This window comes from Cherax quadricarinatus, chromosome 85 (assembly GCF_038502225.1).
Source record: "Cherax quadricarinatus isolate ZL_2023a chromosome 85, ASM3850222v1, whole genome shotgun sequence".
NCBI lineage: Eukaryota > Metazoa > Arthropoda > Malacostraca > Decapoda > Parastacidae > Cherax > Cherax quadricarinatus.
Genome location: NC_091376.1, coordinates 515,181 through 530,549, shown reverse-complemented (window position 1 = coordinate 530,549; position 15,369 = coordinate 515,181). Strand labels below are relative to the sequence as shown.

The 15,369-nt window shown below is 41.0% G+C and overlaps 1 protein-coding gene across 1 annotated transcript in view; it reads right to left on the bottom strand.

Annotated features, from left to right (window-relative positions):
* The window catches only part of LOC128703275 (nephrin), a 73,303-nt gene extending 58,307 nt beyond the window's left edge, over positions 1-14,996 (bottom strand). The window contains exons 1-2 of the mRNA XM_070103240.1: positions 14,862-14,996; positions 9,666-9,868 (exon numbers count right to left, since the gene is read on the bottom strand). Coding sequence (XP_069959341.1) covers positions 9,666-9,795 — 130 coding nt within the window. The 5' untranslated portion in view covers positions 9,796-9,868; positions 14,862-14,996. The remainder of the gene's footprint in view (positions 1-9,665; positions 9,869-14,861) is intronic.
* Between the last annotated feature and the right edge of the window lie 373 nt (positions 14,997-15,369).

Genomic DNA, 15,369 nt, shown 5'->3' with positions numbered 1-15,369 from the left:
TTTTAAATACAACTTTAATATTAAAAGTCTTAAGAAGAGAAGGCATATCAACCAAGTTTTCATGGTAAGGGAGAACCAACATATTTTTAGTTGAATAAGACTGGTTGTCCCTTTTTGGATTGTAAAAAGTATTTCTAGCAACTTTAAAAGATTTATCAATTACATTTCTTGGGTATTTCAAATCATTACCTATTTCATAAATTTTGGATATTTCCTCATCTATGAACTCTGGACTACAAATTCGTAAAGCTCTCAAAAACATTGATGAGAAAACAGACAGTTTGACTCTATCTTGATGCGAGGAATAATAGTGGACATAGGAACAGTTATTTGTAGGTTTTCTGTGAATTTTAAATTTGAATTCATTATTACCCTTAATAATTAAAACATCTAGAAAAGGCAATGAGTTATTTTCTTCAAATTCAACAGTAAAATTTATAGAGTGGGCTAAGCTATTTAATTTGCCGCTGTATAGCCCTTGTGGCTTAGCGCTTCTTTTTTATAATAATAATAATAATAATTAATTTGCCAAGGAAATGGTGTATATCTACATTCTTGGGCATAAGACATAAAATATCATCGACATATCTGAACCATTTAGCTCTATTAGGGAGGATTGTGTTAAGCAATCTTGTTTCAAAAAATTCCATGTATAGGTTACTAAGAACAGGTGAAAGAGGATTCCCCATTGCCATACCAAATTTCCGAGTGTAAAATTTATCATTAAATACAAATTTTGCATCAACAATGCAAAGTTTCATAAGTTTAATGATGGTAGGAACTGGCAATGGTAAATCATAATTAACGAGTTCTTCAGATAAGAAACTTAATAAATCATCAACAGGAACTTTCGTAAACAAGGAAGTAACATCAAAACTAACCATGATAAAATCATTTAAGCCAGTCAAGGAGCTTAATTTATCAACTAAATCTAAGTTGTTTTTAACATTGAAGTTAGAAATTTTACCAACAATAGGGCTCAAAATATCAACAAGCCATTTGGATAATTTATACGAAACTGATCCTATGGAGTTAATAATTGATCTGATTGGATTACCTGGTTTGTGTGTTTTTATTAGTCCATACATGTAAGGTAAAGATGGATTAGTGGAAGTAAATTGTTTAATTAATTCATCTTTGCATTTTAGTAGAAGTTTTATTGTTTTATTGAAATTGCTGTTAACGGTTTCTAAGGGATTTTTTCTAAGTTTAGAATAGGTTTCAGTATCATCTAAGAGATTATTCATTTTTTCTTCGTAATCATTTTCTTTCATAATTACTATTGCATTTATTTTGTCTGCTTTAGTAAGGCGCAAATTTTTATTATTGTTAAGTGTATCATAAGACTTAAAGAATCTTTGAGGGCAATTGAGAATGTTTGGTTTTAACATAGAGATATATACCATTCCTTTACTAATATTAATTTCATCAGAGGATAAATCAGAAGATTTTTCAAAGTTACAAAAGGCTTTTGCAATTTCAATATTATTAAGGTTTTTTGAAGTTGCAAAACTTAGGCCAAAACCTAGAGCAGCAGTTGTATGTTTGTCTAAAATTTCATCTGATAAGTTAATTACAAAATTGTTATTAGCATGCTTTGTCCAATCACTATTTTCAATTAAATTGTCTAATTTTCTTAGTAGTTTGTTTTTGAGTTCATTACAAATTCTTCTGAGTTTATTATAGCAATGATCCAACATACTGTGTTTCCATTCTGATGGAATGGCCTGATTAAAAGAGTATTTTTTGTTTCTCAATATTTTGAATGCTTCCTTCTGTATTTTAGTTATTTCAATACGTTTCTGAAGAATAATTCTCATAAAATCATCAAAAGGACGATCTCTCATGTCAAGGATGATATTGGCTAAAAGATATTTGGGCAAAACTTGTTCATTTAAACAGTTTTTTAAAAAGTTAAGTCGAATTTTTAACTTGTGGGACTTGATCAGTGCAGAAGAAAACTGGGAAACAAAAGATATACGATTAGGAAAGCTTACCGAGAATATTCTGAAGAGTCGTGTGGTATCCATTAATGCAATAAGATCACAGTAAACAGATGATTTTAAATTATGCAAAACAACCACTGTGAAAGAGTAGTGAAATTCCAAGCGCTTTCGTGACTACTCGCATTGTCAAGGAACTATGAAAGTAATACATCAAAGGAAGGCAATAAAAGGGCTTAGACCACATCTCACAGTCAACTCCCACACCTAAGAAACACCTGACGCGCGACAATACCGGTCTGCAGTGTTCCTCTTTTCTCATGAGTCCGGTATTGTCTCGCGTCAGGTGTTTCTTTGTTGTGGTAGTTGACTGTGAGGTGTAGTCTAAGCCCTTTAATTGCCTTCCTTTGATGTATTACTTTCATAGTTCCTTGACAATGTGAGTAGTCACGAAAGCGCTTGGAATTTCACTACTTTTTCACAGTGGTTGTTTTGCACATATATATATATATATATATATATATATATATATATATATATATATATATATAATGTCGTGCCGAATAGGCAGAACTTGCAATCTTGGCTTAAATAGCAATGCTCTTCTTGCCATATAGGACAAGTGAAAATTTGTGTGTGCAATAATTTCCCCAAAATCATTCTGAACCTAACGAAAAAATATATATTTCACTGTTTTTGTTTAGTATTAAATTATTGCAAACAAATTTAAAATATATTTAGTTGGGTTAGGCTAAAATAAATTGTTCTTGTTATAATAAGGTTAGGTAAGTTTTCTAAGATTCTTTTGGAGCAAAATTAAAAATGTTTACATTAAAATTAATGAAAAAAATATATCTTTAAACGTATAAGAGAAAATTTTAAAAAGGACTTAATTTTAAATGAGTTCTTGCTAATTGACCAGTTTTACATATTCGGCACGACATATATATATATTTATATATATATATATATATATATATATATATATATATATATATATATATATATATATATATATATATATATATAGTTTTGAAATTCAACTCCACTCCAGGTTCGAAGCCTCAGGTTTCAGTTTCAGGTCTTGAAGCTTAAGAACGTGACCATAAGGCCAGGCAATGGCTTCAGGTGTTCAGACGCTCAAAGAGTGTCACTTGAATTTGCATAACGGGGCGGAAAGTGCATTGCATATCAGTTGCAGGTGTCCGTGGCAGGTGTTTGCTAAAATCATTTCCAGCCTTCCTTGGACGAGAGGTCTTTTCCTGACCTTTCGGTAGTGGCTGTGTGTATACCTCCTCAGGTATACTCTAATTTTCTCTCTACTTATTTTGATTGCTTCATTATTATTATTATTATTATTATTATTATTATTATTATTATTTATTTTCTCTAGTCTTATTACCTTCCGAATATATATATATATATTCCATAAGAAGTGAAGAATGTTAGAATTTATGATTGATAATGAATATAGGTGAATAAAAGGATGAATTTTTTATTACTGAATGTGTGTATGTGTGTGTATTCATCTATTTGTGGTTGCAGGGGTCGATTCATAGCTCCTGGCCCCGCCTCTTCACTGGTCGCTACTAAGCCCTCTCTTTCCCTACTCCACGAGCCTTATCAAAGCTCTTCCTGTGTGTACTCCCCTATTTGTACTCACCTATTTGTGGTTGCAGGGGCCGAGTCATAGCTCCTGGCCCCGCCTCTTCACTGTTTGCTACTAGGTCCTCTCTCTCCCTGCCCCATGAGCTCTATCATACCTCGCCTTAAAACTATATATGGTTCCCGTCTCCACTACGTCACTTTCTAGGCTATTCCACGGCCTGACTACTCTGTGACTGAAGAAATGCTTCCTAACATCCCTTTGATTCATCTGAGTCTTCAACTTCCAATTGTGACCTCTTGTGTCTGTGTCCCTTCTCTGGAACATCCCGTCTTTGTCCACCTTGTCTATTCCGCGCAGTATTTTATATGTTGTTATCATGTCTCCCCTGATCCTCCTGTCCTCCAGTGTCGTCAGGCCGATTTCCCTCAACCTTTCTTCGTAGGACAATCCCCGTAGCTCTGGGACTAGTCTTGTTGCAAACCTTTGCACTTTCTCTAATTTCTTGACGTGCTTGAGTAGATGTGGATTCCAAACTGGTGCTGCATACTCCAGTATGGGCCTGACGTAAATGGTATACAGAGTCTTAAACGAATCCTTACTGAGGTATCGGAACGCTATCCGTAGGTTTGCCAGGCGCCCGTATGCTGCAGCAGTTATCTGATTGATGTGCGCCTCAGGAGATATGCTCGGTGTTATACTCACCCCCAGATCTTTTTCCTTGAGTGAGGTTTGCAGTCTTTGGCCATCTAAACTATATTGTGTCTGCGGTCTTCTTTGCCCTTCCCCAATCTTCATGACTTTGCATTTGGCAGGGTTAAATTCAAGGAGCCAGTTGCTGGACCAGGCTTGTAGCCTGTCCAGGTCTCTTTGTAGTCCTGCCTGATCCTCATCTGATTTGATTCTTCTCATTAACTTCGCATCATCTGCAAACAAGGACACTTCTGAGTCTATCCCTTCAGTTATGTCGTTCACATATACCAAGAACAGCACAGGTCCTAGGACTGACCCCTGTGGAACCCCGCTTGTCACAGGCGCCCACTCTGACACCTCGTCGCGTACCATGACTCGTTGTTGCCTCCCTGTCAGGTATTCTTTGATCCATTGCAGTGCCTTTCCTGTTATGTATGCCTGATCCTCTAGCTTTTGCAGTAACCTCTTGTGAGGAACTGTGTCGAAGGCCGTCTTGCAGTCCAAAAATATGCAGTCGATCCACCCCTCTCTCTCTTGTCTTACTTCTGTCACCTTGTCATAAAACTCTAGTAGGTTTGTGACACAGGATTTTCCTTCCCTGAAACCGTGCTGGTTGTCAATTATACGCTTGTTTCTTTCCAGGTGCCCCACCACTCTCCTCCTGATGAGCTTCTCCATGACCTTGCATACTATACACGTTAGTGATACAGGTCTGTAGTTTAGTGCCTCATGTCTGTCTCCCTTTTTAAAAATTGGGACTACATTTGCCATTTTCCATACCTCAGGGAGTTGCCCAGTTTCAAATGATGTGTTGAAGATCTTTGTTAATGGCTCACACAATATCTCTGCTCCCTCTTTAAGGACCCATGGAGAGATGTTGTCTGGTCCCACCGCCTTTGAGGTGTCAAGTTCGCATAGCAGCTTCTTCACCTCCTCCTTGGTTATATGTACCTCATCCAGCACTTGCTGGTGTGCCCCCCTGTTCTGATTTCCTGGAGTCCTACTGGTTTCCACTGTAAATACCTCTTTAAATCTTGTGTTGAGCTCCTGACATACCTCTTGGTCGTTTCTTGTGAATTCCCCATCACCCTTCCTCAGTCTGATTACCTGGTCCTTGACTGTTGTTTTCCTCCTGATGTGGCTGTACAACAGCTTCGGGTCAGTCTTTACTTTTGATGCTATGTCATTTTCATATTGTCTCTGAGCCTCCCTTCTTATCTGTGCATATTCGTTTCTGGCTCTTCGGCTGATTTCTTTGTTTTCCTGAGTTCTCTGTCTTCTGTACCTTTTCCATTCTCTAGTACACCTAGTTTTTGCCTCCCTACACCTTTGGGTGAACCAAGGACTCGTTCTGTTCTTCCCATTATTTCTGTTTCCCTTGGGAACAAACCTCTCCTCTGCCTCCTTGCATTTTGTTGCTACATAGTCCATCATTTCTTGTACTGGTTTTCCTGTCAGTTCCCTCTCCCACTGAATGTCTTGAAGGAAGTTCCTCATGCCTGAGTAATTCCCCCGTTTGTAGTTTGGTTTTTCCCAGCCTATTCCTGCTACTCTCTCCACTTGGAGCTCAACTATGTAGTCGAAGCACAGAACCACATGATCACTAGCTCCCAGAGGCCTTTCATACATGATACCCTCGATGTCCGAACTACTCATGGTGAATACAAGGTCCAGTCTTGCTGGTTCATCCTCTCCTCTCTCTCTGGTAGTGTCTCTAACATGTTGATGCATGAGGTTTTCCAGTACCACATCCATCATCTTGGCTCTCCATGTTTCGGGACCCCCATGGGGCTCCAGGTTTTCCCAGTCAATCTCCTTGTGATTGAAATCACCCATAACTAGTAACTTTGCTCCCCCCATGTGTGCTCTCCTGGCCACCTCGGCTAGTGTGTCGATCATTGCTCTGTTGCTCTCATCGTATTCTTCTCTTGGCCTCCTGCAGTTCTGTGGTGGGTTGTACATTACTGCAATTATCACCTTATGTCCCTCAGACTGGTTTGTTCCTACTAAGTAGTCCCTTTCTCCCATGCCATCCATTCCTTCCATTTTCTCAAAATCCCACTGGTTTTTAATGAGCAGTGCAACTCCTCCTCCCCCTCTTCTCCCTCTGTCTTTCCTGAGGATTTGGTATCCGGATGGAAAGATTGAATCTGTTATTATTCTGGTGAGTTTTGTTTCTGTGAGTGCTATTATGTCTGGGGATGTCTCTTTGATTCTTTCGTGCCACTCCTCATACTTGTTTGTTATTCCATCTGCATTTGTATACCACACCTTCAACTTCTTTTCTAAGACTGTGGTCTGGGAGGTATATTGGGGTTGGGGAAGTGGGAGACCTGGTAAGGAACTATGGGTTGTTGCTGTGGGGGTGGAGTTTGTAATGTAGTGGGTGGGGGCATTGGATGTGGCATGGGTGTTTTGATTTAGAGTGTTTGGTTGCACTGGGGTTGACCTGGTTGGGAGGCTTCTATAGGAAGTTGTGAGGGAGGCTGTATTTGATCTTCTTCCTGGGTCTGGGATCTCCTGTCTGTCTTCTCCATTCCCTGTGTGTGTGTGTATGTGTGTGTGTGTGTGTGTGTGTGTGTGTGTGTGTGTGTGTGTGTGTGTGTGTGTGTGCGTGTGTGTGTGCGTGTGTGTGTGTGCGTGTGTGTGTGCGTGCGTGTGTGTGTTCACAAAAAAAACGAATATATTGCTTTCTTACTAATAACTATGTTTACATCTCCTGCATTCATACATACACCTGCATTCATGCATCTATCTGTATTCATACCTTCATTCGTATGCATACCTTCACTCAAAGAAGCTCTCGCATGTTTACCAGAGTGAAAATTCTTAACTGTCTCCACAAATGTCTTGCTTCAAAGCAAATAAAATATACTTTGAAATAGATGGACAACCATCTTCTGTCTTTACTGCGTATAATCTATTTTTTTTTTTTTTTAATTTTCTAAATGATTCTGGTTTTACCCTGAGTACTAAACTAATGATAGCATTTCTTGCCACCTGGTCAATACACTTTTCTTTTCTGTTCCTGTCTCTCTCTCTCTCTCTCTCTCTCTCTCTCTCTCTCTCTCTCTCTCTCTCTCTCTCAAATACTTTCAAGATGGAGAGCTTAATCTCTTCCAAGGAGTTGTCAATCTGAACATGCCAAGACGCCTGACAGCGTAATATTTCATAGATTTTTTTTTTCCATCTTTTGAGACATGAAGAAGCTTGTGTCGATAGGCGAGTGGTGAGTGTGTCGGTGGATAAGTGCGTCGGTAAGTGCGTCGGTGGGTGAGTGGGTTCTCCTGTGCCGAGGTAACAAGTGCGTCGCTGTGTGGTCTCCTGTTGGGATGTCTGTGAAGTACACATTGTTTTCCAAATCTACCACGAGTGTGTTGATTTAAAACGTCTCTTATCCTGAGCGAAACGTCTCTTATCCTGAGCGAAACGTCTCTTATCCTGAGCGAAACGTCTCTTATCCTGAGCGAAACGTCTCTTATCCTGAGCGAAACTTCTCTTATCCTGAGCGAAACGTCTCTTATCCTGAGCGAAACGTCTCTTATCCTGAGCGAAACGTCTCTTATCCTGAGCGAAACGTTGCTTTAAAAAAGCATTATTTGATAATGCACTTTCATATTAAGTGTGTGTTCACGTGCTTCTTTGAAAGTGGGGCGAGAAGGCCAAAAAAAATACGCAAAAAAAACACGTAATACCGAGCAAATCTATACCGGAGGCCATGTTTCGCACCTTCCGAAACCCTTCCTTACGCTAAATGTCCTTCACATCAAAGGCATGTACCGAATTACGTGTCTGTGCCCTAGTTGAGAGGTCGTTCGTAATGTGGTATAGCTGTTGATTGGTTTCTGTTATATATCCCTCTCTCTTTTTTTTACGTATTCTTTTTTCTTTGTGCTATGTAGGACGTGAGTTCGTGTCCATGTTATTTTGTATAATGAGAGACTAAATTACAGGTCGTGTTGAGTGTAGTGTGTATGAGTGTGTGTGGATGTGGGTGTGTGTGTGTGGATGTGGGGTGGGTGGATGTGGGGGTGGGTGTGTGGATATGGGGGTGTGTGTGTGGGTTGTGTGTGTGTGGATTGTATGTGTGTGTGTGTGTGGATTGTATGTGTGTGTGTGTGGATTGTGTGTGGATGTGTGTGTGTGTGTGGATGTGTGTGTGTGTGGATGTGTGTGTGTGTGTGTGTGGATGTGGGTGTGTGTGTGTGGATGTGGGGTTGGTGGATGTGGGGGTGGGTGTGTGGATATGGGGGTGTGTGTGTGGATTGTGTGTGTGTGGATTGTATGTGTGTGTGTGTGTGTGTGGATTGTATGTGTGTGTGTGTGGATTGTGTGTGGATGTGTGTGTGCGTTTGTGTGTGTGGATGTGTGTGTGTGTGTGGATGTGGGTGTGTGTGTGTGTGTGGATGTGGAGGTGTGTGGATGTGTGTGGATGTGTGTGTGTATGTGGGTGTGTGTGTGTGGATGTGTGTGTGGATGTGGGGGGTGTGTGTGTGGATGTGAGTGTGTGGATGTGTGTGTGGATGTGGGGGGTGTGGGTGTGTGTGTGGATGTGGGTGTGTGGATGTATGTGCCTCCAAACCGAAAGATTACAGTGAAACTCGTCAGTTTCACTCTGGATGATGAGTGCACTTGCGATCAGAGTGCGTGATGGGGGAGACAGCCTTCCAGGTGTGAGTGTGTGTGGTGAGTGGGGGAACGGCCTTGGCTTCACACTGGCAGTGCTCTATTGATTAGAGGGAGCAAGGGTAGGCAACGCATACGTTAGTCAGCCCCGCCCACACACACACACACACACACACACACACACACACACACACACACACACACACACACTCACTCACACACACTTACCCTCCCCCCCCCCGAACCTTCCCACTCTTTCCACCCAATTATCTCACCAGATCATGGCCTCATAAACAAATTCTCAATAGATTGCCTTCTACACCTCCCGGAGTGATTATCTATTAACGCTTCAGAAATAGAATGATCAGTATTATGAACTATAAACATGCCCAGGGAAAAATAATGTAGGAAGACTATATATATATATATATATATATATATATATATATATATATTTACAGCACTACAGAATAGAAGATACTCAGGTTTGAGCTATAGGAAAAGGGGACAAGCTCCAGTTCCTCGTATCAAAAGCCCGTGAGGGGCTGTTATCATTCGTAATTATTGTTCAGACTGTATATTTACATTATTATCTCACCAATGATTTTTATACCTCAAGCTTCTTTTTACTTTATTAGTAAATTATTAACGTGCTCGTGACTTTTGGTCTGGTGTAAGTTACTCGTATTTTTATAGTTGTTATTGGTATCTAAATATTATATCTGTCCTGAGAGCGTTGTAAAAATTGTTTAATGCTTACACATGAAGGCTAAAGAATAGCGTACTTATTAACTTACCAATGACTTTTAATCGGACCCACGCTACACGGGAATTAGAGTTGTGAAAGTCAACACGGCAGCGGTACACATGCGCATCCTCCACGGAAGTGCTCATGATGTGCATCGCCGGTGGGTTGAGGTGTGCCATGTAGTGCGCACGCCCTTGGTACACCTGGGGATCCGCCCACGACACCCCACTCACGCCCAGTCGCTGATCATAACTGAGGAACCAGAGAAAATGGGAGTTACAGAAGACGGAAACTTTGGTGTTGAGGGTAAACTTATTCAGAGCTGGAAAAGTGAAGATTATTATTATTATTATTATTATAATCAAGGGGGAAGCGCTAAACCCGGAGGATTATACAGCGCCTGGGGGGGGGGGGGATGTGGAAGGCATTCAGGCTTAATTCGGGGAACTGGAGCTCAGATCCAATTCCCTAAATCAAGAGCCCCTCACCAACATCAAGGAACCTTCCTTGAGGGGTGGAAAAGTGAAGAGAGAAAATAGGCATTACAGAAAACGAAAATTTAGTCTAGTGTTAAGGGTAAACTTATTCAATGCTGTGGGAGAGAAAACGGGTATTACAGAAAACGAAAATTTTGCTGCTATGGGTCAACATATATAAAACTGACAAACCAGAGAAAATGGGGATTACAGAAAACGGATCTTTTTGAATTTGTCAAGGGTAAATGCATTAAATTTTATTCAAGTACAGGTACACACAAATACAGTTACATAAATCATCATACATAGCAGCATATATGTAGATTACCTATAATAACTCAAAAAAGTCAAAGTGACTTATTTCCATTAGAGTCCTTGTTAATATCTTGCTATTTAAACTTTAACAGTTAAAATAACTAAGTTACTTAACTATGTGAAAAACAGATACAATAAAACGAGATGTAGTAGGAATAAGGTAAACTGAGTTATTTACAATAACAATAAAGAGAGGATTAAATAACTGTGCTCTTCACGTACCCCCAAAGAAAGAAGTCACAAACAGTTATGTCCGGTGACCTCTACAAGTGGCCTGCGAGGTCACCGGACCTAACTGTTTGTTACTTCTTTCATTGGGGTACGTGAAGAGCACAGTTTATGTGCCACTACTACCTGCAACCCTGGAGGAGCTGAAAATTTCGATCACCGAAGCAGTTGGCATGATAACACCAGATATGCTGCAGAGCGTCTGGACCGAACTGAACTATCACATCGATGTTTACCGAGCAACCAGAGGGGCGCACATTGAGTGCCTTTAATGCTACCCTATAATAATAATAATAATAATAATCTTTATTTACTACAAGTACATGTACAAGGTATACAGTCCTAGCTGACAACAATGACATACTACTATATAGAAAGCCACTTGTTATGCTGAGCATCTCGGGCAAATTAGGTCAGTGTCCCAGGATGCGACCCACACCAGTCGACTAACACCCAGGTACCCATTTTACTGATGGGGAACATAGACAACAGGTGGAAAGAAACACGTCCAATGTTTCTACTCTGGCTGGGAATCGAACCCAGACCCTCACCGTGTGAAGCGAGAGCGTTAACCACCACATGAAACTGAATGAAATCCTGCATCTGAAGCTACTATGAAAGATTATTACAGTAAAGTTGCATGTTCTACCTGTTTGAAATCAGGGAATGTTTTGTGGCCACCCTGTATATGTAAAGAAAGAGAGGAGGTTAGGAGAGAGGGTGTGTTTTTCTGGGGGCCGGAATGTAGAGTATTGTTTGTTGGATATAATTTAGCTCCATAGTATTTACTCTTGAATCCATCAATCCACTGCTTCTTCCTTCAAGTCCATCAATTTATCTTCAACTTTTCTGTGACTCATATGAATGCCTAACTTTCATTTAGGCCTTTATATAGAGGCCTTTTTATCGAGGCACCTTTCTTCTTGGACTCTTCATATCAAGTTCAAGACGGCTCGAACTCGAACTTATCTGCGTGTCACCTAATTATATTTTCAGAAGTAGAGCTGTGAGAATTTCTGAACTTTCTCTAGTTTCTGGATATGCTGTGGGCTTCCTGATGGCGCTGCATACTCGAAGGTATTTCGTAATCAGTATCTTGGTTGATTGTTGTGGTCCAAGAATGCCATCCGTCAGTCAGTTTCACATTAATAACATTAAGTATGTTGCTTTTGAGTTAATCTGGCGATATACGTTATTTGATAATTACCTTTACCTTTAGGTGGCCCTGTGGTCTGGTGGCTAAAGCTCCCGCTTCACACACGGAGGGCCCGGGTTCGATTCCCGGCGGGTGGAAATTCCGACACGTTTCCTTACACCTATTGTCCTGTTCACCTAGCAGCAAATAGGTACCTGGGTGTTAGTCGACTGGTGTGGGTCGCATCCTGGGGGACAAGATTAAGGACCCCAATGGAAATAAGTTAGACAGTCCTCGATGACGCACTGACTTTCTTGGGTTATCCTGGGTGGCTAACCCTCCGGGGTTAAAAATCCGAACGAAATCTTATCTTATCTTATCTTATCTTTACTTCTCCGTGTGTGGTTTTCAACCTATTGCTTTAAATCTTTATTCCTATTTTTTGTTGTTGCCTGTGTGAGTGAGCAAACGAGTGAGAGTCAGTGAGTGAGCAGACGAATGAGTGAGTGAATTAGTGAGGGAGTGAAGGATTGCGTGAGTGATTCTACCTTCTCAAGAATCTCATTTCCTCAAGTGTATAAGTCAATTTGTGACGATAAACTCTCTACCTTCCATCCAGTGCCACTTCCTTCTTGGTGGGCAACTTCCGCCTCCTGCTCCACTTGCTAACATTTTGTGTGTGTGTGTGTGTGTGTGTGTGTGTGTGTGTGTGTGTGTGTGTGTGTGTGTGTGTGTGTGTGTGTGTGTGTGTGTGTGTGTGTTTGCTTGCAACTACGTAGTTACTACCTCCATCAGCTGTAGAGAGAATACAAGTATTTTCCAGCAGATGCTGAGAGTCTACAGAAGCTAGCATGAACGTCGTGTTTGACTCAGGACACACCTGAACGAGGTCTCCGAAGCTCAAAAGAACGTGAAATAGAATTCTCCTAGCGGGCGCTAGTGTTGCCATGGCACTCGCCTTGCAGCAAAAAGTAAGCAATCCCACACAGACCTGCTCCCAAAAACTGAACATTAAAAAAAAATCTGAAGTTGGAATGCGGGGGAATGTGTTTTCTTTGAAAGCAATTATGAGGCTGCTGTGGTGAAGCTTGTGGGAATGAAAGAGAGAGAGAGAGAGAGAGAGAGAGAGAGAGAGAGAGAGAGAATCAAAGCACAAATCGTATACAGTACCGACAAGTTGACGAACAAGACACATGTGCAACACTTAAGACGCTGACGGAAAGTCTTCATTAAGACACTCAAATGTTGCAAATGTGTCTTATCCATCCTCATCAGAGAAAGAGTCTGACGTTATCTGCTAAAAACTACATGTCTACATCTACCTGCATTAAGACCAATCATGCACTATCTACGAATACATGCGTGGTATATGGTAAGTGGAAAGGTCCTCGAGTAACTAAATAGGACAGGGTAAAGACTTCCTGCGTAGATACGAATATGTTCAGTCACGAAGACATGACTGACCTCCATCACCCCAATCAAGTCTGTCACTTTGACGAAGTGAATCAGAATGTCGACAGTGGTTGTCATAGAAGACACTGTCAGCTGTGAAGGTGGTCCCCGTTCACGGGGACAAAGAACAAAGAGAAACGTCATAGAACTTTCAGGAGGTAAGGATGTGTAGGATGGGGAGAATTCTCCAGCAGTTACGAGGTCGGTGGGAACTACTGGGTGATGTAAGGTTGGAGGGAACTACTGAGTGATGTAAGGTTGGAGGAAACTACTGAGTGATGTAAGGTTGAAGGGAACTACTGAGTGATGTAAGGTTGGAGGAAACTACTGAGTGATGTAAGGTTGAAGGGAACTACTGAGTGATGTAAGGTTGGAGGAAACTACTGAGTGATGTAAGGTTGGAGGAAACTACTGAGTGATGTAAGGTTGGAGGAAACTACTGAGTGATGTAAGGTTGGAGGAAACTACTGAGTGATGTAAGGTTGAAGGGAACTACTGAGTGATGTAAGGTTGGAGGAAACTACTGAGTGATGTAAGGCTGGAGGAAACTACTGAGTGATGTAAGGCTGGAGGAAACTACTGGGTGATGTAAGGTTGGAGGAAACTACTGAGTGATGTAAGGCTGGAGGAAACTACTGGGTGATGTAAGGTTGGAGGAAACTACTGGGTGATGTAAGGTTGAAGGGAACTACTGAGTGATGTAAGGTTGGAGGAAACTACTGAGTGATGTAAGGCTGGAGGAAACTACTGAGTGATGTAAGGTTGGAGGAAACTACTGAGTGATGTAAGGTTGGAGGAAACTACTGAGTGATGTAAGGTTGGAGGAAACTACTGAGTGATGTAATGAAACTACTGAGTGATGTTGGAGGAAACTACTGAGTGATGTAAGGTTGGAGGAAACAACTGAGTGATGTAAGGTTGGAGGAAACTACTGAGTGATGTAAGGTTGGAGGAAACTACTGAGTGATGTAAGGCTGGAAGGAAACTACTTGGAGTTGAAGGGAACTACTGAGTGATGTAAGGTTGGAGGAAACTACTGAGTGATGTAAGGTTGGAGGAAACTACTGAGTGATGTAAGGTTGGAGGAAACTACTGAGTGATGTAAGGTTGGAGGAAACTACTGAGTGATGTAAGGATTAAGGTTGGAGGAAACTACTGAGTGATGTAAGGTTGGAGGAAACTACTGAGTGATGTAAGGCTGGAGGAAACTACTGTGTGATGAGGCTGGAGGAAAACTACTGAGTGATGTAAGGTTGGAGGAAACTACTGAGTGATGTAAGGTTGGAGGAAACTACTGAGTGATGTAAGGTTGGAGGAAACTACTGAGTGATGTAAGGTTGGAGGAAACTACTGAGTGATGTAAGGCTGGAGGAAACTACTGAGTGATGTAAGGTTGGAGGAAACTACTGAGTGATGTAAGGCTGGAGGAAACTACTGAGTGATGTAAGGCTCTAGGAAACTACTTGTACACAGGTGTAAACTTATCACCAATGTACTTACCTGTACACAGGTGAATCCTTATCACCAATGTACTTACCCGCACACAAGTGCTTCATTAGCAATGCACTTACCTGTACACAAGTGCTACATCGACAATGTACTTACCTGTACACAGGTGTATCCTCACCATTGTACTCACCTGTACACAGGTGTTTCATCAGCACCAATGTACCATAGTGTGAGAACAGGGGAATCGTGTGGCGGAGAGTGTATGGTACACGGTAATGAAGCATTGTAACCAGCTACCACTTCCACCACGGACGTGTCCGTTTCTGTATCTGTCAGGAAAACAAATTAAAAATTAGCCTAACATGTACAAAAATGTATATTAAAATATTCACATGATAAACATTTCACGTACAGAATGTACATACTATAGACATTTCACATACAGAAAGTACACAATATAGACATTTCACGTACAGAACGTACACAATATAGACATTTCACGTACAGAACGTACACAATATAGACATTTCATGTACAGAACGTACGCAGTATGAACGGTTCACGTACAGAACGTACACAATATGAACGTTTCACGTACAGAACGTACACAATACAAACATACTCTGATGCAAACATGGAACGCACACACACACACACACACACACACACACACACACACACACACACACAGCGTACTC